The 26,287-nt window shown below is 39.7% G+C and overlaps 1 protein-coding gene across 7 annotated transcripts in view; it reads left to right on the top strand.

Annotated features, from left to right (window-relative positions):
- SIDT1 (SID1 transmembrane family member 1) overlaps window positions 1-26,287 on the top strand; it is a 112,688-nt gene that overhangs the window by 55,607 nt on the left and 30,794 nt on the right. For 6 of the 7 annotated variants that reach the window (XR_015240301.1, XR_015240302.1, XM_086675406.1 and 3 more), the window contains exons 5-10: window positions 513-614; window positions 1,230-1,313; window positions 2,801-2,888; window positions 4,091-4,162; window positions 4,580-4,673; window positions 18,808-18,851. Coding sequence is in view for 5 of the 7 variants with exons in the window: in XM_086675406.1 (XP_086531532.1) it covers window positions 513-614; window positions 1,230-1,313; window positions 2,801-2,888; window positions 4,091-4,162; window positions 4,580-4,673; window positions 18,808-18,851 (484 nt within the window). In the remaining 2 variants the exon portion in view is untranslated. The remainder of the gene's footprint in view (window positions 1-512; window positions 615-1,229; window positions 1,314-2,800; window positions 2,889-4,090; window positions 4,163-4,579; window positions 4,674-18,807; window positions 18,852-26,287) is intronic. The other variant, XM_086675405.1, reaches the window with a different exon arrangement.

Raw genomic sequence — 26,287 nt, 5'->3', positions numbered from 1 at the left:
AAGAAGTCTAGGGGCCCGGTGGGCCTGGTAGTAATTCTCGCCTATAGGAAGGTGGTTAAGAATCTTGAAGAACCACTTATCTGCTTTTCAAAGTGGAATTTCCTATTTCAAAATGATCCCATGGAAGTAAATCTTGGCCCAGATTACATCTTGAATATCCCTAGTTCAGAGGGTTGGAGGGATTTTCTTAAGCAGAAACTGGAATGAAGTATACCCAAGTTTAGTTGGGAAAGAAATGCTAGCAAATGAAATGACATTGTCTGAAATGGCTACCTTGTTTTGTTCACTGCTTATCCCTAATAATCTGGCACAGAGCCCAGAGCCCTGCACAGAGCAGTTGCTCAATATGTATGAGATGAATGGCTGATGGAATGAATGGAGATTTACATCTGAACTTTGTGCCTTGTACTAGAAAGGAAACAATCCTATTCGTGTAAATCTAGTTTTGAATTCATAACTGTAAACATTACTTAGTATTAACAAATCATGTCTTTCTTTTTTCTTATTCTCAGTATTTTCTATACAAATTTCCTGATGATGTGGACTCAGTTATTATTAAAGTCAGGTCTGAAATGGCTTATCCATGTTCTGTTGTCTCAGTCCAGAATATCATGGTGAGTCTTAAAAACTTGTCAGTTTTTCAATATGGAGCATTATGTTGTCACAGGGTAAATGAAAGAGAAGGGTGGGGACTATGTTGTCCTCTTACTATGTATCTCCTGCAAAACTGTTAAATAATAAAAACAGTATCTTGTACACACAAGTGGATTGTCTGTTTGGAGACATTGATTTGGGGAGATAGAGAATAGTTGACTCCTCACCAAAATAAGCAATGGAAAGAAGGGAGGGAGGATTATGACAAAGAATAAGGAAGACCAAATTGTGGGCTGCACAAGAAATATCGAAACCTATCATTTATTCTGTTTTAAAAGTCTTACTCTAAAAATGGGCCCTTTTCTGCCTCAAATGTGTTAAAAAATGGGAAAGGTATTATATACTTGAAGACCATCTTTTCAGTTCTTTTTCATATAAAGTGACCTTTAGAGGACTTTAGAAGGCAAGACACTAAGCTTTAGGAGGACTGTTTCATGACTTTCCTCAGAGAAAACTTTTCATGCTTTCTGGCTTAGTAAGGAACCCCTTGCTCTGTGATCCTCTGGGTAGAATGTGTGTTGTGTGTAGTATGGCTTTAGTGATGCTTTCCTTTTTATCCTTCATGCATGTTGTAGTGCCCAGTATATGATCTCGACCACAATGTGGAATTTAATGGTGTCTATCAGTCCATGACCAAGAAAGCTGCCATTACACTGCAGGTGAGACATCACTTTGGTGGTCACTATTGTCAAAGACAATGCACAGTTTATAGTCAGGTTACCTGCTGGACGAGCATTCAAAACGTATTGTCATTCACTGTGTCCTTGGATCTCTTTCCTTTATGATTGGCTTTAAAACAAGGATTCCTACTCCTGAAATCAAAGACCAGGCCATGGTGGACAATAGTGCTCTGCCAGGGGCCCCATTCCCCTTAGGGGGTCTTGGGAACCCATGATGCAGTGGGACATATATCTGACAGATTGCTTAGAGAGGTAAGGTGAGATGCCAGTGTACTTATTGGGAGATGCCGATTTAGTGTAAAGTTTATCTGATCCATTTAAAGTAATTAAACATATTCTAATACTCTGTATACCTGTAACAGTATCCAAAAAAGGACTTCAACTCTGGACAGAATGGATAGGTTCAAAGGAATATGGACCTCATGTGTATGGCCATTTGCCCTTTTGTTATTTGTAATTAAATTATTTCAATGGTAATTTTATAGCAAAAATGATTTTCAAAAAGATTCTGTCCCTGCCTTTAAGGTGGTATTTACTTAAGGTACCTACAACTTCATCTGTTCTCCAAAGTAAGGTGATACTGTCTACTAAAGGACAAAGAACGAGGGCTTCTGGGTGGCTCAGTCGATTAAGCTTCCGACTCTTGGCATTGGCTCTGGTCATGATCTCTCGGTTTGGGGGATCAAGCCCTGCATTAGTCTCCACGCCATCAACGTGGAGCCTGCGTGGGATTCCCTCTCTCTCCCTCTCTGCCCCTCCTTTGCTCACACTCTTGCTCTTTCAAAATAAATAAGTAAACATTTAAAAAAAAAAAAAGAACAAAAAATGAGGATTTAGCTATCAAATATAAAAACTTCTCTTAGGCTTTGATTTCCTAGTGCCTCAGTTTTGATAATCTCACATCTCTGCTCCTGTTCACTTGTGAATAAGGAGACTGGGACACAGAGAAGCACATTTAGAGAAAGTCAAAGCCAGGACTATAACGCAGGTCTCACTTTTGCATCCCTAACCTAAATTATTTAACTGTGACTGTGTGACTGTTAGGAAAGTCATGTATCATTGGATTTTCAAATAATAAAACCTGAACATAGTGAACCCAAAACACACTAAAAATAAAGTATGTTAATTTTAAAAATATAAAGTACAAGTATTATTATTAAACATAGGCTGTTGACATATTTTTTTACATGGGGCCTATTACAGTTCTAAGCACATAAGTGGGCACAAGATAGATTGAGATTAGAATAGTGTACCTGTTTAATTTTTTGGATTTAACAATTATTTTATTGTGGCTAAACCCTGGAGTAGATCATAGGTATCTGAAAGTTCTTTCTAAGAAACTAGGGGCAAGGGCGAACTTTACTTTTCTTCTCTTTCATCTCTTTCTGCTCCCACCCCCACCACCATGGACTTTCTCCCCTCTTGCTATCCTTTCTTGCTATCATAAGTTGTTATGTCTTATGCAGAAGAAGGATTTTCCAGGCGAGCAGTTCTTCGTGGTATTTGTGATAAAGCCTGAAGATTATGCCTGTGGAGGATCTTTCTTTATCCAGGGTAAGAGATAGTGAGGAATGTTTGCGACTTAGAAAAACCTAATGAAATGGAAGAGAAGGGAAGCCAAAAGCTCCCCATGGCCCCTTACTACCATCTCTAATTCTCATTAGGGATCATCAGCAGTAACTTGCAAGGCAGTCTGAAAGATCCTTGAAAAAAAAAAAAAACATAGGGAAGAAAATGATAAATCTAAAAGGATTACTGATACTACAAAATGTCATTTAGTGCACTACATCTTTTCAAAGTCTTGGGCTCTATCAGACCATGTGAGGTATATTCACTCAGTTTGCCTTTTACTCAACAAATATTTGCTGTTGTGAAATAATGATTTTATGTAGCATATCAAGGTCCACTGTCTAAGACTGGTTTGGTAGCCAGCAGTAATGGAGCCATTTGTGTTAATCAGTAGTCCTCATTTCCACAAGGACATACAAGGAAAATTCAGAGTTCTCAATTTCAGTTGCCAAAATTATACCTTGCAAGATAGTAAGAAAGCAAAGCAGGACCATTTATCCCAATGACAGGGACTGTGTGTAATACCCTTAGGCATAGTACAAATGGTTATGGCTAACTACCCAGTCACTACTGTGGGAATGCAAGAGGCTATTGATTGAGAACATAGACCCCCAGCAGCTGATGAGCCACATTTGATCAACACAGAGGGTGTTTAATGTTCAGTATAATATGGTTCTCTTGACATTCAGGTCAGATGTATTCTTCATGTATTCTTTAATCTCTTGATTACCTAACTCTAGAGTTTTGCCAGTGTCCAATGTTCTTTGGCAAACTACAAGTCATTTTATGACTATGTAACAAAAAAATTTTTTTTTCACTGGCTAGAATAATGCAAAGCAAAAGACAAGACAGCTTTCTATTTTTGTAGCCATTTTCTTCAGATGTCTATGGCATATTGGGCCACATGGATATCAGAGGATGAGTCAAGCTTTCTTTATTCAAGAAGGGAGGCTACAGTCTCACTTCTTCAATACTACCAAAAATGCAGTGAGGCAAACGCTATCGTGAAAGTTTAGCCAAAAGCCATATTAGATAGTTTGCAGCTTTGGGAGTTAGGTTTTCCTCTAGTTCTTGCTAAAAGAAAATTCAACAACCAGAGCTAATTGTGGGCAGTTTTTGAACAACTGTTCAGATGAGAGGCCAAGAACCAAGTATCTGATCTATTTTGCCTTTTTCTTTTTTACCAGAAAAGGAGAACCAAACCTGGAATCTACAACGAGCAAAGAACCTTAAAGTGACCATTGTTCCTTCCATTAAAGGTCAGTATTGGCTCTAGGAGTCCATGGAAAGATTTCTATGTCCGAAGGCAATCATATACTTCAACACTAATGTCATCCTTCCAGAGAAACATCATAAGAAAACTAATATTTACCTTGGAGATAGAAGAGAGAATCAAAGCATGTTGTTAAATCTCTTCCAGAAAGAAAGGGAACTCAATTATGACATTGTATACAGGAAGTCCCTTCCTGGCTTCCATTGGGAAGTCATCACTGTGATAGGTAGCCATTTGTGGAGAATGTCTGGGTGACCTCCAGTAGCTTTGCTGCTTTGAATGGAATTATATTAGGACTTAAGAGTGGGTGTGATGGAGATGAGCCCTTGAAGCCATCCTGTCCTGAACATGGTTCTCTTTTTTCCTGAGGACACCCTGACCAAAGTTGTTTCTCTTCCCACAGAAACTATTTATGTGAAATCCATCCTTCTCAGTTTCCTCATCTTCTTCTCCTTCTACTTGGGATGCCTGCTTATTGCATTTGTTCATTATATCAGGTAGGTCAAGAGTATCAAGAAATGTTAACCCCCTTTGCCTCTCTCTGTGTGGTGAGTAGAGCATTAGGCTTTACAGCCATATTGACCAGATTCAACTCTACCTCAACCACTAACTGTGTGACCTTGGGCTAGTTACTTAACCTCTCTGTGCTTCAGTTTCCTCCTCCTCAAAAATGAGATAATAATTTACCTCATAGAATTGTATAGCTGCAGTGTTTACGTCAATGTCCTGCACAGAGTGAGTACTGTTTAGAGTATTAGTTATTTTCATAGTTAATAAAACCTCAACAGAAAGACAGCTTGGGTATTTTTTTGGATCAGGAAATACTGTAAATCCTATGGAATGTAGGAAATGAGGAGTTCTTCCTAATATGGAGATTTAGGAACAGCTTTAAAAATTCCATCAACAAGTAAATTTAATGTCTAAAATAAACCTTGAGGTATAATAAATAGCAGGAGTGATCTGCTTTGATATTGCATTGCCAAGTGCTTTCTTACTATTATAGCATCAATTTTCCAGTAAAATGTCCCTTGAAGGAAAAAAAAAGGAAATGATTATATTGTAATTTGACTAAGACAATTTCCCTTCCCAAGAGATTGGAGCCCCTAATAAAAAGAGCTCCAGTTTTTCCTGGTGTCTCTGAGCAGGCCCAAACATTGAAAATTCTGTACTTTGTTGTGGTCTCTGTGAAGCAACTACAAAAGAATGGCAGAAGGCCTACAATAAACAAATGTTCTTTCCCCTCTTGAACATCTGAAGAAAACAAAGCCAGCCCAGAGTTTTCAGACTATTGGGCAATTTAACAGCATCAGTAGAAAAAAATAATTCTCTTCTGTGACTTTACAAAGCTTTTCAGTTGAGAAATTGAATTTTAAAACCCTGGGACTACCATTAACCATATCTAGAACAATCTGAGCATCAGAATACTTAAGGAGAGTAATAAATTATAAACCATTGAGAAAAGTAGAAATTCATGAATCCATATTGATGGGAGAAGGAAGGAAGGAAGGAAGGAAGGAAGGAAGGAAGGAAGGAAGGACCTAAATATCTCCAGATACAATCCAAAGTCAATAAAACAGGTATACATTGAGGAAGCGAGTCATTAGCAAATGCCCACAGTATAAGGAAGAACTCTTGCCTACATAAGAATGCCAAAAACTGACTGGAAAAAATGGAGGGAGTCCTGGAATTGGAAAATCATCATCTTGCGTATATCAGGCTAAGAATAATTAGTGGATACTAAAACTAAGAGGAAAATCTGATGAAAATCAAAATATGTGCATGACCATAAAGTGTATCCCCAAGAGTTGCTTAGTTATTCTAAGGGAAAACATAGTAACTATACAATGGAGAACTCAGACAAGGATTGACTGAGTGATCAAAATTAATGTGAGCAAGGGGAAGGTAAGACACTGTGTGCCTCCACATGTGACAACCTGAGGACACAGCACTACTCATGCAGTATTCCAGCCAGAAATACATATTTTGAATATAATCCTGAGGAAAAATCGAACTAACCCAAAATGACAAGCATTCTATTAAAGACAAATGAAAGGCTGTGCAAATGATCCAGATTGAAGGAGACTAAAGAGATATGGGCAACTAAAGACAACACCTGGTCTCAGATTGGATGTTTTACTAGAAGAATATACTATAACAGACATTATTGGGTCAATTGACAAAATTATAATACAGACAGATTAGAGTATCTTATCAATGTTAGATTTGCTGAATTTGACAACTATACTATGGTTAGGTACGAGAATATCTTTATTCTTTGGAAATATTTAGGGCGCCTGGCTGGCTCTGTCAGTAAAGCATGTGACTCTTGATCTTGGGGTTGTGAGTCAAGACCCACATTGGGCATAGAGCTTACTTTTTATTTTTTTAATTTTTTTTTCAACGTTTATTTATTTTTGGGACAGAGAGAGACAGAGCATGAACGGGGGAGGGGCAGAGAGAGAGGGAGACACAGAATCGGAAACAGGCTCCAGGCTCTGAGCCATCAGCCCAGAGCCCGACGCGGGGCTCGAACTCACGGACCGCGAGATCGTGACTTGGCTGAAGTCGGACGCTTAACCGACTGCGCCACCCAGGCGCCCCAAGAGCTTACTTTTTAAAAACGGAAATATTTAAGAGTAAAAGTTCATGACATATGCAACTTACTTTCAAATGGTCCAAAAATTATATATAATATATATATAACATATATATAGTTATATACATATACACACATACAGAATGATAAAGCAAATGGGATAACATGCTAACAAATGAATCTAGATAAAGCATATGTGAGTATTCTATATTTTATTCTTATTCTTACAACTTCTCTGTAAATTTGAAGTTATTTTCTAATAAGAAATTAAAAACAAAAACCCCAGTTCACAGGCAAATATATCTTAAAAGTATATACATTAACTGATTATCAGCCCACTTAATTTATTAGATCATAATCACTGACATTTACTAGGCACCGTGATTATCTGAGATTATCTCAATTGATGCCCTACAATAAGCACTAGTATTATCACCATTTGACAGTTAAGGAAATTGAGGCACAGAGAGGTGAAGCAGTTTGACCACAAATTCACAGCCAGTAAATGAGGGAGCTGGGATTTGCCTGGATTTCCAGGCAACGTGGCTCCAGAGCCTTACCGATGAAGCAGGCTGGTCAATACAGGTCTGGAGTGGTAAGGGCATGCGAGAGAGGGCAGTCCTGATCAAGGGGGCCAGACCAAAAGCCTGGTACCCCAGCATGGATTCGAATGGAAAAGGATCCCAAAAGCTGTCAATTTGGACTCAGATGAACTCCAAGATCATGGAAAAAGAAGTTCATCTCTTATGCTGTCTTAGGAAGACTGTCTCTACTCCTGATGTTTTAGATTTTAGAAAATAGGATTTCACTTCTTTAGTTAGCTAGCATGCATAATCAGCATACAGACAAAAAAAGTAGAGATGGATATCAATGTCCCTGACATTGTCATGCAGCTACAGCAGGAAGCACAGGTTTTGAAAGCTGTGGTATAAGGCTTTGTTGAAACCTCTGGCTGCCAGGTTATTTTGCTATAGTCAATCGCACAAGCATAGATTCTTCCCAAATATAGCAAAAGTGAAAATTGAAATCTGGAGACATAAGAACCATTTGGCATTCTAAATAAAATAATAGACTGAGGAAAAATGCTAACAGAACTCTTTCTCATTGAACTAAGCAAAAATAACAAAGTTTTCTACAGAACCAAATGAAACTAGTCCTGGAGCATAACGCCATTTGCTTGATAAGTTCTCTGTACTTTATTATTAGTACACATGGGATTTGTAGTACATGCTATGAAATTAGGATGAAAATATGGATAAGAGACATGGCCCTGCTCTCAGGAAGCTAAGAATCCAAAGTATTAGCTATACTGGCTTGAATCTAAACACCATCCCCCTCCCATTGCCAGCCACAATCCATTCAGCAAGTATGTAAGGAGTCACTACAATAAATGTGCAGGACCGGGGCCAAACACTGGATACATGTTCTCTTATTCATTTCTTTCAACCACCCTACCAGACATTGAGTTCAAACTGCACAACCCTGAGTACTCATCCCTCCCTTGATTCTTGCATCAGTTATCTGTGGCCACAATAATGCTGCATAAAAATCAACCATAAAAGCTCCAATGGCATACAGAAATAGTTAAGTTTACTTACAAATCTCTGGGCCAGCAGGATGACACTGCTAATCCGGACTGGGCTCAGAGGTCGCAGTTGGGTGTGGCTATAGAGTGCTATCACCTGGCGTCAGCTAGGCGCTGGCTCTTCTAGACCAGCCTCAGCTGCACGTGGTCTCCCAAATTCCAGCAGGCTAGCTCTTGTTTGTTGTATCGCCAAGAGAGATAGCAGAAGACTTTAAGGCCTCCTTAAGATGTAGGTTCAGAAGTGGCATGATATCACTTCTCCTTTCTATTAGCCAAAACAAGTATGAGGACAGTCCAGACTCAAGAGGTGAACACACTAACTCCACCTTTTGATTTAAGGAGCTAAATACAAGATGAGGTGTAGCCATTTTGCAATCAATCTAGGAGAGTTCTCATTTACGATCTTCTCCTTTGCTCACTGGATACAGTCTGACTCAGCCTAGCTTTCTAAATCATTTAACCTCTACTGAAGAATCTTATCAGCTCCTAGATCTATAGCAAATGTGGGTACAGCCTGTTAGCACAAACACATCATTTTTTCTTTTAATGTTTTATTTATTTTGAAAGAGCACAAGTGGGGAAGGGGCATAGAGAGAGAGGAGGATAGAGGATCTGAAGCAGGCTCTTCCATGAAAGAAGTGAGCCCGATGTGGGGCTTGAACTCATAAACTGTGAGATCATAACCTGAGCTGGAGTCGGACATTCAACAAAATGAACCACCCAGGTGCCCCCAACACATCATCTTTTATGAGTGCATATAATTGCTTGTCACTTAATCTCACTAGGATTGTTTTAAAAAGGGATTTCAACAGGTGTTGGTGAGGATGTGGAGAAAAAGGGACCCTCGTGCAATGTTGGTGGAAATGCCAACTGGTACAGCCACTGTGGAAAACAGTATAGAGATTCTTCAAAAAGTTAAAAATAGAACTACTCTACAACCCAGCAATTACACTACTAGGTATTTACCCAAAATTACAAACGCACTAATTGAAGAGTATTATGCTAAGAAAGAATTACAGGCCAATATCCCTGACGAACCTGGCTGCAAAAATTCTCAACAAGATACTAGCAAATCATATTCAACAATACATTAAAAGAATTATTCACCATGATCAAGTGGGATTCATTCCTGGGCTGCAGGACTGGTTCAATATTTGCAAATCAATCAACATAATACATCACATTAAGGGATAAAAAGAAGGGATCACAAGAAGGGATAAAAACCATATGATCCTGTCAATAGATGCAGAAAAAACATTTGACAAAATACAGCATCCTTTCTTAATAAAAACCCTCAAGAAAGTCAGGATAGAAGGAACATACCTTAACATCATAAAAGTCATATATGGTTTTATACAGCTTTATACAGCTAATATCATCCTGCAAGCTTTCCCCTGAGATCAGGAACACAATGGGGCTGTCCACTCTCCCCACTGTTGTTCAACATAATGTTGCAAGTCCTGGCCTCAGCAATCAGACAATGAAACTAAATAAAAGGCATCCAAATTGGCAAAGAAGAAGTCAAACTTTCACTCTTCGCAGATGACATGATGCTTTTCATGGAAAACCCAAAAGACTCCACCAAAAAACTGCTAGAGCTGATACGTGAATTCAGCAAAGTTGCAGGGTATAAAAGCAATGTACAGAAATCGGTTGCATTTCTATACACCAATAATGAAGCAACAGGAAGAGATATCAAGGAATTGATCCCATTTACAATTGCACCAAAAACCATAAAATACCTAGGAATAAACTCAGCCAAAGAGGTAAAAGATCTGTATGCTGAAAACTATAGAATGCTTATGAAAGAAATTAAAGAAGACACAAAGAAATGGAAAAACATTCCAAGCTCATGGATTAGAAGAACAAATATTGTTAAAATGTCAATACTACCCAAAGCAATCTGCACATTCAGTGCAATCCCTATCAAAATAGCACCAGCATTCTTCACAGAGCTAGAATAAACAATCCTAAAATTTATATGGAACCACAAAATACCCTGAATAGCCAAAGTAATGTTGAAAAAGAAAACCAAAGCTGGAGGCATCACAATCCCACACTTTAGCCTGTACTACAAAGCTGTAATCATCAAGACAGTATGGTATTGGCACAAAAACAGACACATACATCAATGTAATAAAATAAAGAACCCATAAATGGACCCACAAATATATGGCCAACTAATCTTTGACAAAGCAGGAAAGAATATCCAATGGAATAAAGACAGTCTTTTAGCAAATGGTGCAGGGAGAACTGGACAGCAATAAACAGAAGAATGAAACTAGGCCACTTTCTTACACCATACACAAAAATAAATTCAAAATGGATGAAAGACCTAAATGTGAGACAGGAAACCATCAAAATCCTACAGGAGAAAACAGGCAGCAACCTCTTTGACCTCGGCCATAGCAACTTCCTACTTGACACGTCTCCAGAGGCAAGGGAAATAAAAGCAAAAATGAACTATTGGAACCTCATGAAGACAAAAAGCTTTTGCATAGCAAAGGAAAAAATCAACAAAACTAAAAGCTAACAGATGGAATGGGAGAAGATACTTGCAAATAACATATCAGATAAAGGGTCAGTATCCAAAATCTATGAAGAACTTACAAACTCAACACCCAAAAAACAAATAATCCGGTGAGTAAACGGGCAGAAGGTGTGAATAGACACTTTTCCAAAGAAGACATCCAGATAGCTAATAAGACACATGAAAAGATGTTCAACATCACTCATCATCAGGGAAATACAAATCAAAACCACAGTGAGATACCACCTCACACCAGTCAGAAGGGCTAAAATTAATAAGTCAGAAAACAGTAGATGTTGGCGAGGATGTGGAGAAAGGGGAACCCTCTTACACTGTTGGTAGGAACGCAAATTGGTGCAGCCACTCTGGAAAATGGTGTGAAGCTTCCTCAAAAAATTAAAAATAGAACTACCTTATGACCTAGCAATTGCACTACTAGGAATTTATCCAAAGATAAATTTTTATAGCAATGTTTATAGCATCACTAATAACAATAGTCAAATTATGGAAAGAACCCAAATGTCTATCAACTGATAAATGGATTAAGAAGATGTGGTTTATGGCACAAAAACAGACACATAACCAATGGAATAGAATAGAAACCCCAGAACTAGACCCACAAAAGTATGGCCAACTCATCTTTGACAAAGCAGGAAAGAACATCCAATGGAAAAAAGACAGTCTCTTTAACAAATGGTGCTGGGAGAACTGGACAGCAACATGCAGAAGGTTGAAACTAGACCACTTTCTCACACCATTCACAAAAATAAACTCAAAATGGATAAAGGACCTGAATGTGAGACAGGAAACCATCAAAACCCTAGAGAAGAAAGCAGGAAAAGACATCTCTGACCTCAGCCGTAGCAATCTCTTACTCGACACATCCCCAAAGGCAAGGGAATTAAAAGCTAAAATGAATTACTGGGACCTTATGAAGATAAAAAGCTTCTGCACAGCAAAGGAAACAACCAACAAAACTAAAAGGCAACCAACGGAATGGGAAAAGATATTTGCAAATGACATATCGGACAAAGGGCTAGTATCCAAAATCTATAAAGAGCTCACCAAACTCCACACCCGAAAAACAAATAACCCAGTGAAGAAATGGGCAGAAAACATGAATAGACACTTCTCTAAAGAAGACATCCGGATGGCCAACAGGCATATGAAAAGATGCTCAATGTCGCTCCTTATCAGGGAAATACAAATCAAAACCACACTCAGATATCACCTCACGCCAGTCAGAGTGGCCAAAATGAACAAATCAGGAGACTATAGATGCTGGAGAGGATGTGGAGAAATGGGAACCCTCTTGCACTGTTGGTGGGAATGCAAATTGGTGCAGCCACTCTGGAAAACAGTGTGGAGGTTCCTCAAAAAATTAAAAATAGACCTACCCTATGACCCAGCAATAGCACTGCTAGGAATTTACCCAAGGGACACAGGAGTACTGATGCATAGGGGCACTTGTACCCCCATGTTTATAGCAGCATTCACAACAATAGCCAAATTATGGAAAGAGCCTAAATGTCCATCAACTGATGAATGGATAAAGAAATTGTGGTTTATATACACAATGGAGTACTACATGGCAATGAGAAAGAACGAAATATGGCCCTTTGTAGCAACGTGGATGGAACTGGAGAGTGTTATGCTAAGTGAAATAAGCCATACAGAGAAAGACAGATACCATATGTTTTCACTCTTATGTGGATCCTGAGAAACTTAACAGAAACCCATGGGGGAGGGGAAGGAAAAAAAAAAAAAAGAGGTTAGAGTGGGAGAGAGCCAAAGCATAAGAGACTCTTAAAAACTGAGAACAAACTGAGGGTTGATGGGGGGTGGGAGGGAGGGGAGGGTGGGTGATGGGTATTGAGGAGGGCACCTTTTGGGATGAGCACTGGGTGTTGTATGGAAACCAATTTGACAATAAATTTCATATATTGAAAAAAAAAGAAGATGTGGTTTATATATACAATGGAATACTACTTGGCAATGAAAAAGAATGAAATCTTGCCATTTGCAACAACATGGATGGAACTGGAGGGTATTATACTAAGCAAAATAAGTCAGAGAAAGACAGATATCATGTGATTTCATTCATATGTGGAATTTGAAAAATTAACGGATGAACATGGGGAAGGGAAGGAAAACTAAGGTAAAAACAGAGAGGGAGACAAACCATAAGAGACCATAAATACAGAGAACAAACTAACAGTTGATGGGGATAGTGGGCTGGGTTAAATGGGTGACCAGCATTAAGGAGGGCACTTTTCGGGATGAGCACTGGGTGTCATATGTAAGAGATGAATCACTGGGTTGTACTCCTGAAGCCAAGACTACACTGTATGTTAACTAACTTGAGAATAAAACAATAAAATAAGGGTTTTTTTAAAAAAAAAAAGAGTATTATGCCACATGAAATAAGTCAGAGAAAGACAAATACCATATGATTTCACTCGTGTAGAATTTAAGAAACAAAACAAATGAGCAAACAGGGAAAAAAAGAGAGACAAGCCAAGAAACAGACTCTTAACTACAGAGAACAAACTGATGGTTACCAGAGGAGGGGGGGTATGAGGGAAGGGTGAAACAGGTGATGGGGATTAAGGAGTGCACTTGTTGTGATGAGCACAGGGTGATGTATAGAAGTGTTGAATTACTGTACTGTACACGTGAAACTAAGATTGCACTGTACATTAACTAACTAGAATTTAAATAAAAACTAAAAAAGGGGACACACATACCCCTATATTTATTGCAGCACTATCTACAATAGCCAAATTATGGAAGCAGCCCAAGTGTCCATCAACTGATGAATGGATAAAGAAGACGTGGTATATATACAGTGGAATATTATTCAGCAATAAATAATAAAAGAAATGAAATTTTGCTGCTCGGAACAACATGGATGGAGCTAGAGAGTATAATGCTAAGTGAAATAAGTCAGTCAGAGAAAGACAAATACCATATGATTTCACTGTTGTGTGGAATTTAAGAAACAAAACAAACAAGTAAAAGGGGCTGGGGAAGAAAGAGAGGCAAACCAAGAAACGGACTCTTAACTATAGACAACAAACTGATGGTTACCAGAAGGGAGGCAGGTAGGGGGATGGGTGAAATAGGTGAAGGGAATTGAGTACACTTACCGTGAAGAGCACTGAGTAATGTATAGAAGTGTTGAATCACTATATTGTACACCTGAAACTAATATAACACTGTGTGCTAACTGTACTGGAATTAAATTTAAAGCTTAATTTTTACCAAAAGGGACTTAACCATAGCCTCATTTGCCAGCTAGAACAGTCAGGCCAAATTGTAACCATTCTTAATAATCTGCCTTGCTCGGTCAACAAATATTTAGTTATCATTTTCTATGTGCCAGGCTCTGTCCTAGCGTTCAGGGATACAGTGATGAACAAGACACTCTAACAGACTTTACATTGTACAGAGGGGAAACATATAAGCAAGCAAGTATTAATAAAGCAAATAATTTCAGCTAGTGACAGGAGGGGAAAAAAAAACACTGTAGTGTGAGAGGGAATGGTTGGATTGGGAATCTACATTAGGTTTGATTTGTTCAGCAAGGAAGATATCTCAGAAGGAAGACTTTAATAGGAAGAAGAGGCTAGCCATGTGAGGATCTGGGGAGAGAGTGGCCCAGGCAGAGAACAAGAGCAAAGGCCCTGGGGTGCCTGTGTGGCTCAGTCACTTGAGCATTCGACTCGGATTTAGGTCATGATCTCACTGTTGGTGGGTCCGTGCTCCGGGCTGGGCTCTGTGCAACAGCTCCAGAACCTGGGGCCTGCTTCAGATTCTGTGTCTCCCTCTCTCTCTCTGCCCCTCCCCCACTTGTGCTCTGTCTCTCCAACGTTTATTTATTTTTGGGACAGAGAGAGACAGAGCATGAACGGGGGAGGGGCAGAGAGAGAGGGAGACACAGAATCGGAAACAGGCTCCAGGCTCTGAGCCACCAGCCCAGAGCCCGACGCGGGGCTCGAACTCACGGAGCGCGAGATCGTGACCTGGCTGAAGTCGGACGCTTAACCGACTGCGCCACCCAGGCGCCCCTGTGCTCTGTCTCTCAAAAATAAATTAAAAAAAAAAAAAACACTCAAAAAAAAAAAAAAAAAAAGAAAAGAAAAAGAGCAAAGGCCCTGAGGCAGGGATGAATTTGCTGTCTCTAGGAACAAAAGAGGTATAAAGAGAAGTTCTTCCACCAGACATACCAGGATCTGGGGTGTGCAATTTCTAGAGTCTCTGTCTAGAAGTAAGAGTATGTATGAAAGCACAAACACATCTAATCCCTAACTTTCCTCCTTCCTGACCAACCTCACATCCAAAAGGGAAGCTCATTTTGCGAGAAGACAGTGATTCACATTTTAATGTTTGATAGATGTTCCCAAATGATATATCTGGCTTTTTTAGTAATAGTTTTATTGAGATATAATTCACAGACCACAAAATTCACCCTTTTAAAGTATAAAGTTCAATGACTTTTAGCATATTCACAGTTGCACAACTGTCTAAAACCACTATCTAATTTTCATCACCTCCAAAAAGAAATCCTGAGTTTGTCAAGATTACAGGATACAAGATCAATATACAAAAGCCAGTTTTATTTCTATTCACTGGCCATGACTAATCCAAGCATGAAATTAAGAAAACAATTCCATTTACAATAGGATCAAAAATAATAAAATACTTAAGAATAAATTTAACAAATTAAAGACTTGTACATTGAAAATGACAAAACCGGAGCGCCTGGGTGGCGCAGTCGGTTAAGCGTCCGACTTCAGCCAGGTCACGATCTCGCGGTCCGTGAGTTCGAGCCCCGCGTCAGGCTCTGGGCTGATGGCTCAGAGCCTGGAGCCTGTTTCCGATTCTGTGTCTCCCTCTCTCTCTGCCCCTCCCCCGTTCATGCTCTGTCTCTCTCTGTCCCCAAAAAAATAAATAAACGTTGAAAAAAAATTTTTAAAAAAGAAAGAAAGAAAGAAAATGACAAAACATCCTTGAAAGAAATTAAAAAGGACCTAAGTAAATAGACATCCCATGTTCATGGTTTGGAGGGCTTAATATTAAGATGGTGTAGTAAAATAATGGCCCCCAAAAGGTGTCCACATTCTAATATCCAGAACCTGTGAATATGTTACTTTACATGGCAAAAGAGATTTTACAGATATGATAAAGTTATGGAGATTGCTTTGGATTATCCATGTGGTTATAATCTAATCACAAGGGCCTTTGTAAGAGGGAGGCAAGAGGGTCTAGGGCAGAAGGAGGACATGTGATGATGGAAGCAGGGCCAGAGCAATATACTTTGAAGATGGAGGAAAGGGCCATGAGTCCAGGAATGCAGGCAGCCTCCAGGAGCTAGACAAGGCAAGGGAAAGGGTAATCCCCTGGCAGCCCCTAGAAGGAATACAGCCCTGCTTCATACCTTGAGTTTAGCCACAGAAGATGTACTTTGGAATTCTGACATCCAGAACTATAAGATAATAAATTTGTATTGTTCCAAGCCACTATGTTTGTGATAATTTGTTACAGCAACACTACAAACTAAAACACATAGCAACAGTCCCCAAATGGACCTAGAGATTCAAAATAATCCCTATCAAACTCCCAGCTGACTTTCTTACAGAAACTGAGAAACTGATCCTAAAATTCATATGGAAATGCAAGGTGGGGAGACCCAGAATAGGTAAAATACTCATGAAAAAAAAGAGAACAAAGTGGAGGTCTTACACTTAATGATATCAAAACTTACTACAAAGCTACATGATTGAAACTCTGGCACTGACATATAGAAAGACGTATAAATCAATAGAATAGAATTGAGAGTTCAGAAATAAAGCCTTACATTTATGATCAATATATTTTTGACAAGGGTACCAAGACAATTCAACAGAGAAAGGATATTCTTTTCAACAAATGTGTTGAAACAACTGGGTATCAACCTGAAAAAAATGAAATTTTACCCCTACCTCACACCATATGAAAAATTAACTCAGAACAGATTAAAGATCTAAATATAGAAGCTAAATCTATAAAACTCTGAGAAGAAAACTTGGGTTTAAATCTTTGTGACCTTGAATTAGGCAACAATTTCTTAGATATGACACCAGAAGAACATGTAACAAAAAAAATTAGATAAATTGGACTTAATCAAAATTAAAATTTTTACACTTTTAAAGAACGCTATCAAGGAAGTGAAAATACAACATACAAAATTGGAGAAAATGTTTGCAACTCATATATCTATCTGGTAAGAGTCTAGTATCCACTTGGGGCGCCTGGGTGGCGCAGTCGGTTAAGCGTCCGACTTCAGCCAGGTCACGATCTCGCGGTCCGTGAGTTGGAGCCCCGCGTCGGGCTCTGGGCTGATGGCTCAGAGCCTGGACCCTGTTTCTGATTCTGTGTCTCCCTCTCTCTCTGCCCCTCCCCCGTTCATGCTCTGTCTCTCTCTGTCCCAAAAAAATAAATAAACGTTAAAAAAAAAAAATTAAAAAAAAAAAAAAAGAGTCTAGTATCCACATGATATAAAGAATTCTTACAAGCCAGTGATACAAAATAAATAAATAAATAAAATGGGCAAAGAGTTTGAATAAATATTTATCCAAAGATCTACAAGTGGCCAATAAACATATGAAAAGATGTTCAACATCATTAGCTATCAGGGAAATGAAAATAGAAAAAACAAGGAGATACCACTTCTTACCCACTAGGCTAGCTACAATATTTTTTTAATGGAAAACAACAAGAGTTGGTAATGCTGTGGAGAAATTGAAACTCCATACATTGCTAGTAGGAACATAAAATAGTTTCTGCTATAAAGCTGCTGTGGAAAAGTTTGGGGAAAAAAAACCCACAAAACAGTTACCTCATACTTAGCACATCTGTACCTAGGTGTATACCCGAGAGAATTTAATACATATATACCCAGAAAAACTTGTACATAAATGTTCATAGCAGTGTTATTCATGATAGCCAAAAAGTGGAAATAATCAAATGTCCACCAAATGTAAACATATAAATTAAACATGGTGTATCCATACAAAGGAATACTATTTAGGGGCACCTGGGTGGCTCACTCAATTGTGTCCAACCTTGACTTAGGTCATGATGTCACAGTTTGTGAGCTCGGGCCCCACATCGGGCTCCATGCTGACAGCTCAGAGCCTGGAGCCTGCTTCAGATTCTGTGTCTCCTTCTCTCTCTGCCCCACCCCGTTCACACTCTCTCTCTCTCTCTCTCTCAAAAATAGACCTTAAATTTTTTTCACATAAGTAAATAAATAAATAAACTAATAAATAAATAAAGTAATAAATAAAATGAAGGAATATTATTTATACATAAAAGACCAAAGTATTGATTCATCCTACCACATAGATGAACCAGAAGCCAGTCAAAAAAAGACCACATATGCTATGATTCCATTTATGTGAAATTTCCAGAACAGGCAAATTTACAGAAAGTAGATTCATGGTTGTCAGAAAGTGTAGGAGTGGGGAATGGGGAGTGACTGCTAATAGGTTTTAAATTTCCTTGGGGGGGGATGAAAATGTTCTGGTTGCAATTTTGTGAACATATTAAAATGCATTGAAATGTGCACATTAGAGGATGAATTTTATGATGTATGAATTATCTGAAAATAAATGAATCTGAAAATAAGTAAATGAATTTATGTATGTATGTACATGCCTAGGAGCAGAATTGCTGGGTCAGATGTTAAGTCTGTTTCACTTTCGAGTTTTTCAAAGTGGCTGTACCATGTTACAATCCTGCCAGCAACATGTCAGAGTTCCAATTTCTCCACATGCAAAGGCTTGTTTTAAGAGATCCTAGCAGACAAATCTGCAACAAATGTAAAATGCTGAAGTTTTCACGGTCTTAGGAGCATGTGTATGTTCTTGTTTACAGATTTCAAAGAAAATCCATTGATGGAAGCTTTGGTTCCAGTGATGGTAAGAAAAGTTCCTGGTAAGAAAAGTCAATTCGAATGATAGAGAGTGTGCGGCAACATCCCATTTGGCACTTTTGTCTCTCTGACTTTCATCATTGCCAAACCCTCCCTTGGTTCCTATCCCACAGACTAATCTAATCTACAGTCTTTCTAGAGAAAGCAGAGCTAGTGAGAACCAGTTTTCAGAGTTGGTAAGTACTGAGATATGGAGCTCCTACTAAGACCCTTTGCTTAGAGTGTCCCTTGCAATTGTCCATGGCTCATTTATCAGCCATTCATCTTCTTTAGAAGTTTAATCTTTTATAGGATGTAAATTGTTCACACCTATTTCATCCCAAAGCCAACTTGCGAACAATAAGAATTTATTGTCTCAACTCTAATACACAGTTCAATTTTCCCAAATTGAAATAGAGGCTTTTTTGTTATTGTTGTTCAAGGCTAAAAACCTGAATTATTTGAGACTAACAAGTGTAATAACTTTGGGAAATCCAGAATAATTGATTATTTGACCATTGTAATGTGCCCTTTCCTCCACTCTGATAATTTGAAGAAACTCAATTACCTGATCTTTTTATAAAAATTTTTTAAAAATTAAATGTCCTCATTTTTTTAAATCGAGAAATAACTGACATGTAACATTGTAAGTTTTGAGTATACAACACCATGATGCAATATTTGTATATATTGCAAAATGATTACCACGATTAAGTCTAGTTAACATCCATCACCACACAGAGCTACAAATTTTTTCTTGTGATGAGAACTTTTAAGATCTACTCTCTTGGGCAGGGGCGGCGGGGGGAGGGGTGTTGCGCCTGGGTGGCTCAGTCAGTTAAGCATCTGACTTCAGCTCAGGTCACGAACTCGAGGTTCGTGGGTTCAGGCCCTGCGTCAGGCTTTGTGCTGACAGCTCAGAGCCTGGAGCCTGTTTCAGATTCTGTGCCTCCCTCTGCCTCTCCCTTGCTCACACTCTGTCTCTCTCTGTCTCTCTCTATCTCTCAAAAATAAACATTAAAAAAAAAAAATCTACTCTCTTAGGAACTTTCAAATACACAATATAATGACCAGCCTGTACCTTATATCCCCAGGACTTAGTTTATAACTGGAGGTTTACACCTTTTGTAAATATCCTCATTTTTAAAAAGTCTAAGCATGAGTTACTCAGTGTTCATAAGTTATTTGGCACAGAGTGATGATTTAGAAAAGGAACAATGAAATGAGACTTGATTTTTAAGTCACATGCAGTAGATGTTCAGTTCTGTGTTTTCTGTACTTAACTGAGCCCACAGAGTCTTAGAGAAACACAAATTGATCCCCTACCCACCCACCAGGAGCATTTCTCACTCTGCTTCTCCTGCCTTCCTTTGACTTTTGTCTTCCTCAATGTCAGCATGTTTATTTTCCAGCCACCCAGGCAATTGGCTTTGACAACATTCGACTAGCAATATGAAAGACTATCAAAGGACACCTGCTCTAGCGTCTTTAAAATACTAAGTGCTACTTTCCCTTTTATTCGTAAAATGTTTAAATGAATTTGTCTTCTCTCTGGATCTCTTCCTTTTTCTTCTAGTGCTTTCCAAGTTTTGCTCTTATTTTAGGTCCCAGTTGAACTTAGAAAGCCTGATTAGTCCAATCCCATTGGTGCTCTGTGAAAGGATGGTCCATTATTTTTATTGTATCAATGAAGTATTTTATTACCGTATTGATAATTGAAAGAATTTCTGTGTTCAGAAGAGTTTCTTGAACAGTGAAGTGTAGGTAGACAGAGCTGAAACTTAAGCTCAGATCATTATCTAAGATCAAGAAAGCTCTGAAAATTAGCTCTGAAGGGATCCTTCAGATGGCAAGCAGAAGTGAATGACTGACAAGAAAAGAAAGAAAGAAGAAAAGGAGGAAGGGAGGAAGGAAGGGAGGGAGGAAGGAAAGAAGGAAGGAAGGAAGGAAGGAAGGAAGGAAGGAAGGAAGGAAGGAGGAAGGAAGAAAGGGAGAGAGGGACGGAGGAAGGGAGAGAGAAAGAGAGAGAAAGGAAAGGGAAGGGAAAGGAAGAAAAGAGAAAAGAAAAGAAAGAAAAGAAAAAAAAAGAAAAGAAAAGAAAGAAGATGGAAAGGAGGGAGAGATGGAGGGAAGGAAAGAAGATAAGAGTAAAGATGCATCAGTTAGGATTCACATAGCTGCAAATAACAACAAATTATATCTCAAACCACACTTAAACAATATAGATGCTCGTCTCCCTGGAAGTTGAACAAAAGGGTGCACTTAGGACTGACTGAGTCTGGTGGCCCTGGTCCTTTCCCCTGCCATTCCCCTGGCTCTGCTTTAATTCCAGTGCCAGTGGTGAGATGAATCACTTTGACACCCTCACCTGACAATGTCCAAAGGGAAGGACTTTTTCAGAAGCACCCAGTAACTGCTCATGTTTCATTGGCATAGATTGGATCATTTGCTTGTTAAACCAGTCACCGCAAAGGAATAGATTTACCTACAGATCAATCAAGCCTCCTTACAGAACTAGGATGAGATCATCTTCCTCTAAGACTGGTGTTTCTCAAACTCAACGTTATTGACATTACAGGCCAGATAATTATTTGTTGGGGGGGGGGGCTGTCCTGTACATTGTAGGATGTCTAACTCCATTCTTCACCTCTACCTGCTAGAAACCAGTAGTACACTCCCTCCTTGTGACAACTAAAAATGTCCCTAGACAATGTTCTCTTGGGGGCAAAATGATTCCCCCACCCCTACCCCCAATTGGGAATCACTGACTTAAACACACAGACTGCCTGACGAGGATACCTAAACAAAATCCCAGCTTAGTTAGGAAGTAGGGACTAGGAGTGTTCACCACAAAGGACTTTGAAAAAGGGAGGAAATACAGCACCTTTGTTATGCAGACAGGCTACAGGGAGAGAAGACATATGACAAGTAAGATGAGACCTAGATGCGGGAGACAAGAGCAGAGAAGGCACACTCTACTCTAGGAAAGAACCTAAGCATATCCAGTGGAGCTTTGAGAAAGCAGCCTGGAGCAAGAGACACCAGTAAGTGAAGGGCACTGAAATGAATGTGAGACATTCAGGGGAGGAAGGTTTGCAGAGAAGCAAAGATATAGAAATGTCTTTCTTGGGACCCCTGGGTGGCTCAGTGGGTTGAGCATCCAACTCTTGATTTCTGCTCAGGTTGTGATCCCAGGGTCATGGGATTGAGCCTCTGTGTCAGGCTCCACACTGAGCATGGAGCCTTCTTGAGATTCTCTCTCTCTCTCTCTCTCTCTCTCTCTGTCTCTCTCTCTCTTTCTCTCTCTCGGAGCCTGGGTGGCTCAGTCAGTTAGGCACCCGACTTCGGCTCAAGTCATGATATCGTAGTTCATGGGTTCAAGCCCCGCATCAGGCTCTGTGCTGACCACTTGGAGCCTGGAGCCTGCTTTGGTGCTGTGTCTCCCTCTCTCTCTCTGCCCCTCCCCCATTCATGCTCTGTCTCTATCTCTCAAAAATGACTAAACATTAAAAAACATTACAAGAAAAAAAGAGTCTCTCTCGCTCTCTCTCTCTCTTCCCCGTTCTCTGTCTTCCTCTCTCCCCTGCTTGTGCATGCTATCTCTCTCAAAATAAGAATAAAAGTAAAAAGTTAAAAAATATTTCTTTCTCTCCCAAGGGCCAGGATCAGTGTGACTGTGGGGGCTACAAGAAGTTCAGTGGAGCTCAGAGCTACAGGAAATGCCCTGGGGGGCTGCTAATCAGAGAAAATGCTAGGAGCAGTGTCTGAAAGGGAAGGAGGATCCCATTAGGCTTGGCATTAGGCTTGGCTTGGGTCCACCCAAATCAGTGTGGACCTAGACATCTGAGGAGCTGGGCCTGATGCTTTCACCTTGCCTGTGCTTCACGCAGAAAACATGGAGCCAGGTCCCTACAGGCTGTCAAATTGGTGGCAGCCCTGTTTTAGTTACATAACAAAAGGAAGCCTGCATTTGGAGTATCTGTCAACTCCCCTGTATTTGTTTTTCTTTCATTTGCCTGCCATTCTTTAAGTTCTATTTGAAAAATATTGACATTGGTTCCGATTGTGCTTAAAACAAAGAGATGTCTTTCATACTTCACGGGATAAAGATGGAGATAATTTCGTGGAGTCAGGTGAATTGGAAATAGTGTTTGTAAAGACTTTCTTGAGGCCATGAAGGCATTTTTTACTGTATTCCCCACTCATCACTTAGCACTGAAGGCAGGGACCTCTGGGGTATTGTGAGGGGTACTAGGAAAGGCTCTGTGCTCTAAAAACCTTTAGTGGCCCTGTCAGTGAAAAATCCCACATTTCACATCATTGTAAACAACCTATACAGAAATTCAGCCACAACTGGAGAGAAAGGTGAATGAAGTATGTCTCACAGGCTTCTGGAACCACATGAGTTGTCAGCATGGAACCTGACGGTAAGAGAGGGTTACTGTCTCAAGTGAGAGAGCTTAACAAACGTGACAAGTTGTTAGATTTAAGAACCCAATGGCCAATCAAATTCTTCCCTCCATGGAGCCATTACCAAATCAGCCTCTTAGCAAAGAGCAGGGTGCAGAGGGAATGAAGACAAGCAGCGTGAGTTTGGAGGAGTCAAGGAGCATAGGCCACCATCAGGTTCTGTGGCAATGGGTCTCAAACTCTAGTCCTGATGCTTCTTTTTACAAATTTTCTTGGCTTTTCTTGCCACTTTTTCTTTAAGAGAAATCTCATTTTTGTGGTTTTCCTCATTCTCTCAACTTAAAAACAAAACAAAACAAAAACCTCCAGACTCACTTTGTTTATCTTACTCCACTGCACGTGCCATTGTGACCCCAGAGAAGGGGAGAGGTTGAAGGCTACCACAGCAAGAAGACGAGGCAGAGAAACTCTTGCAAGAGAGAATGAGGCCACTTCTTTGAGCCCAGTGGGATGGTGGGAGGAAAAAGTGACCAGCTAAACATGACGTGTATTTCTTCCTCTCCATGCTGGAATCTGGAATGTGGCCATGGAGTACTGATAGGCTACAAGGAGTGCCAAAAACAGAGATTTTACCCAATTTGCCACTGGGGACTCAGGATGCCTGTCCTTTTATTTTTTTCCCCTCAGAAACATTCTCTTCAATAGATATACTTAACGTTGGTGGCAAAATTTTACTAGAGTAGAAAGGCTTCACTGTATATGGTTTATATTTAAAGTTTATTCATCTTTCTGCAGAGAGAACTTCTAAAACTAATGTGCACTAAGGAGGTGGGCCAGCTATGACACCTGGGCCATGCTCCCCTGTACTCCATCCAGGTGGAGGGGGACAACGAACCAAGACCCTGGCCAGACCCTCCCAGCAGAGAGAGTTCCAGTAGCTCTCCCACCATTTGCTGGAGTTTGAAGGCTGGATCTTTCATATTCGAGTTGCCCTTTTATTTTTTTTAAGTGTTTTTATTTATTGATTTTGAGAGGGACAATGTGCGTGTGCATGTGAACAGGGGAGGGGCAGAGAGTGAGAGAGATAATCCCATGCAGCCTCTGAGCTGTCAGTGCAGAGCCCATCTCAGGCTCGAATCCACGAACCATGAGATCACGACCTGAGCCAAGACCAAGAGAGTCAGATGCCCAACCAACTGAGCTGCCCAGGTGCCCCTAGTTGCCCTTTTAAACCGTGGTTTTTGTCAGCGCCCCAAGGTACACAGATCTGTTCATGGTCCCTCCCACTGTAGTTCCCATAGTGCCCTTCCTTACCATGTCTTTGTTTTTCTTGCTGTTCTATCTTTACTTGCACAGAAGCTACTCAGGCAGCCCTAGGTTCTTCGGGAGGAATTGCTTTATAAATGGGTATAGATTTGGTGTGTCCGTGGAGGAGGTGAGCTCGGTGTCTTCCCATGTTGCCATCTTGGACTGGAACTCTCTCCTCATCTGTTGAGACTAGTTGGGATAGGTAGCCTATTGGCATAAAACTGAAATTTTCCAGCAGCTAGTTCCCATCATCTCTGACTACCTCTTCAACTTCCAACCTCCTGAGTCCAGAGACAGAAGGCAAGACAATTATAAATATGAAATCACTGAAAGATCCAAACATGCTCAAAATGAAGTAACGTTTTTCTCCTCATGTTGAGCATTTAATATTAAAAGCCAACATGCAAACATATCTTATGCAGTGTAAGTAAACAGATGGCAAAGGGCTCATGCTCAGAGAAAAAGATGCCAGAATAACTCTCTTCATTAAGATGAGCTCATTCACAACTTTATATGTTTACTTATTCCCAGCCAGAACATCTTGGTCTGTCCTATAAACTGATATTTTGTGTTTAATTCTTTCTAAATACCATACAGTTAAATATAAATATAACTCTCCTTCTGGGAGCATACTTGAAGTTTGGGAGCCAATGTTCTGGTTTTTTGCATTCTGAGAAGGTCTTAAACATTAGAAAAATTAACAGAATACTGTTATACAAAGTTGCCAATCTCATATTTAAATTGTGCCTATAAAAGTCCACAGAGTTAGGGGCGCCTGGGTGGCTCAGTCGGCTAAGCGGCCGACTTCAGCTCAGGTCATGATCTCGAGGTCCATGAGTTCCAGCCCCACATCGGACTTTGTGCTGACAGCTTAGAGCCTGGAGCCTGCTTTGAATTCAGTGTACCTTACCTGCCCACCCCCACCCCCGCCACTCTCTGCCCCTCCCCCACTCATGCTCTGTCTCGCTCTGTCTCTCAAAAGTAAATAAATGTTAAAAAAAATTTTTTTTAAGAGCACATTTCTTAAAAAAAAAAAAAAAAAGTCCACAAAGTTAAAACATCTTTATGTTCTGGCACTTGTCTTGCCCGTGAAAATCTTGGTTCTCTTGTCCATCCTAGAATTAGTGATGTTGCAGATGCCTCAGAGTGAAAATGGCTAACAACCAGATTAGAATCACAGCTTGCTCAATCATGAGCCAGAGCTGAGTACAGAAATCAGCGACACATCCAAGTCTGGACAGACCCACACAGCTGGCTTTTGCTTTTTAATGAAGTGTCACCTAAAAAAACAGCGATTGTTTTTGTTTGCTCACTAGCTTTGATTTTAGGTTTTGTGGGGTTTTTTTCTCCTTTGTTCACACCCACAAAAACATTGCCTCCCACAAACCATTTCAACCTCCTGTCATAACCAAACTTAAGCACTTTCCTATGCACACTTCTGCGTCTCGTGGTAGAGGGCTTCTCAGTAGCACCAAAATGCCAAAAATTCTGGGTTTTATGATTTTAGTGTCATTCTTCACTTCCTATTTACACATTTAATAATTTTAAAATTACATCTTTATAAAAGGACATAGGGTAATGGTAGAACTTATATGTAATGTAGATCTTACATCTACAGATTTAATCCCTATCAAAATACCAACAGTAGTTTTCATAGAATTGGAACAATAATCCTTAAATTTGTCTGAAAACACAAAAGACCAAACAGCCAAAGCAATCTTGAAA

This window comes from Puma concolor, chromosome C2 (genome assembly GCF_028749965.1).
Source record: "Puma concolor isolate L17-30 chromosome C2, mPumCon1.1.hap2, whole genome shotgun sequence".
Lineage (NCBI taxonomy): Eukaryota > Metazoa > Chordata > Mammalia > Carnivora > Felidae > Puma > Puma concolor.
Note: the sequence above shows the minus strand (reverse complement) of the source record. Positions and strands in the feature narration are given on the sequence as shown.